We start from the raw sequence: 1,650 nt of genomic DNA on the forward strand, positions 1-1,650 counted from the left end.
GTGTGTGTGTGTGTGTGTGTGTGTGTGTGTGTGTGTGTGTGTGTGTGATTCAGGGGTAAGGAGCCCCTACAGGACAGCGTGGTGTCTACCTATGAGGAACACGAGGACAGTGTGTATGCGGCGGAGTGGTCGTCGGCCGACCCCTGGCTCTTCGCCTCGCTCAGCTACGACGGACGTCTCGTCATCAACAGGGTCCCCCGAGCCCTCAAGTACCGCATCCTGCTCTGAGAGGCTGGGGAGGGACAGGTGATCAGTGTGTGTGTGTGCGTGTGTGTGCGCAGTAAGCAAGTGAGTGAAGACGAAGTAACCCAGCTGTAAACATTCTTTGCAACAAAAAGTCCAACATTCCTTTATAACGTGACACAGTCAGTGTGCTGTGCAAGATGCTGCAATGCTGCAGCGTGTGATGTAAATCTACTGAAGCTCATATGTTTGACTGACCACTGGAAACAATAAAAGGGTTTTGGCGCTTAAATGACTGCTGAAACATTCGTCATGGTGTGCTGTGGTGGAACACATAAATGAGTAAAATCATTTTCTTCATCCAAAAAACTCTACTGTGTCATGTCATCTTGTGCATAAATATGTTATTTCCCAACGATATTTTGTCTGAATCTATTTGTTCTCATTTATGTTGTGTTTGTCGTTACCTGTATGACATCCTTGAATCTGACAATTATTTTTTTAAATGTTTATCAATGAATACATCCTTCAACTTGCAATGATTTTTGGGCCACTTGGGGTCAGCAGAACAAGTTGTGAAAACAATACTGACATATTATGAGTTGACATGGCAAACAGTTGCATATTTGCACATCCAGCAGACACAGAGCAACGTGGTCATTCATTTGCAGTCATGTTTCTTGTCACCTGAGTCTTAACATTCGCTCTCCTTTCTGATCTGTTTTTGGTCTCAACCAACTCCTGAGAGAAATGATCTGCAGCTGCTACATAGCTGCTGCTGTTTAGCAGCTGACGCTCCACCGTGTCCAGACCGAATGGCAGCGGTGTGTTTGCAAGCTGCAAAATTTGTTTTTTTGTTTTATTTGTTGACCAGACACAATACCAAATGAACTTTGTCTACCTTCACCATCTCATTCTCTTCTTCCTTGTCCTCCTCTCTGTGTCACTTGCTCCCCCCTCCCACTCCATACAGTGTGTGCTGAGGCTGGTCGATAGTGACAGTCCGAGCCTCTGTTATGGCAGACACCATTGACGGGCCTTTTAATTGCAGCTTGACTCTATGCATCTCACACGCACACGCACATGCACACGCACACACTAGTGCCAAGGGAGTGGTACGGGTTCTTCATTAGCTATGCCAGTTGGAGCAGGCAGCGCCGTGGCAGAATACAGAGTATATTCGGCTGTCTAATCAAAGAAGCTGCACACACACACACACACACACACACACACACACACACACACACACACAGGCCTTGTTACCCTGCAGTCAATTATTGAGAGGAGGGATCAGGGTGTAGATGCAGAGGGATGGTGAGCGTTGAAAAGGTAATCGCTCAATATCGGCCATCTGGAAACCTGAGATGCTCCTGCACAGACGAGACCCTCGCAGCACTCGTTGTCACGTCTCTGCCGTCTTCTGGGTGCCAAGTGTATGAAGAGATGGGAGGGTGACATGCATGCCGA

General features: G+C 47.3%; 1 protein-coding gene across 1 annotated transcript in view; it reads left to right on the top strand.

Annotated features, from left to right (window-relative positions):
• Positions 1 to 601, top strand: part of eipr1 (EARP complex and GARP complex interacting protein 1) — a 69,061-nt gene extending 68,460 nt beyond the window's left edge. Inside the window, exon 9 of the mRNA XM_031876829.1 lies at positions 54 to 601. Coding sequence (XP_031732689.1) covers positions 54 to 228 — 175 coding nt within the window. The 3' untranslated portion in view covers positions 229 to 601. The remainder of the gene's footprint in view (positions 1 to 53) is intronic.
• Positions 602 to 1,650: the final 1,049 nt, after the last annotated feature.

The sequence above is a fragment of the Anarrhichthys ocellatus genome, unplaced genomic scaffold, assembly GCF_004355925.1.
Source record: "Anarrhichthys ocellatus isolate YVR2014 unplaced genomic scaffold, GSC_Weel_1.0 scaffold117, whole genome shotgun sequence".
NCBI classification, from domain to species: Eukaryota; Metazoa; Chordata; class Actinopteri; order Perciformes; family Anarhichadidae; genus Anarrhichthys; species Anarrhichthys ocellatus.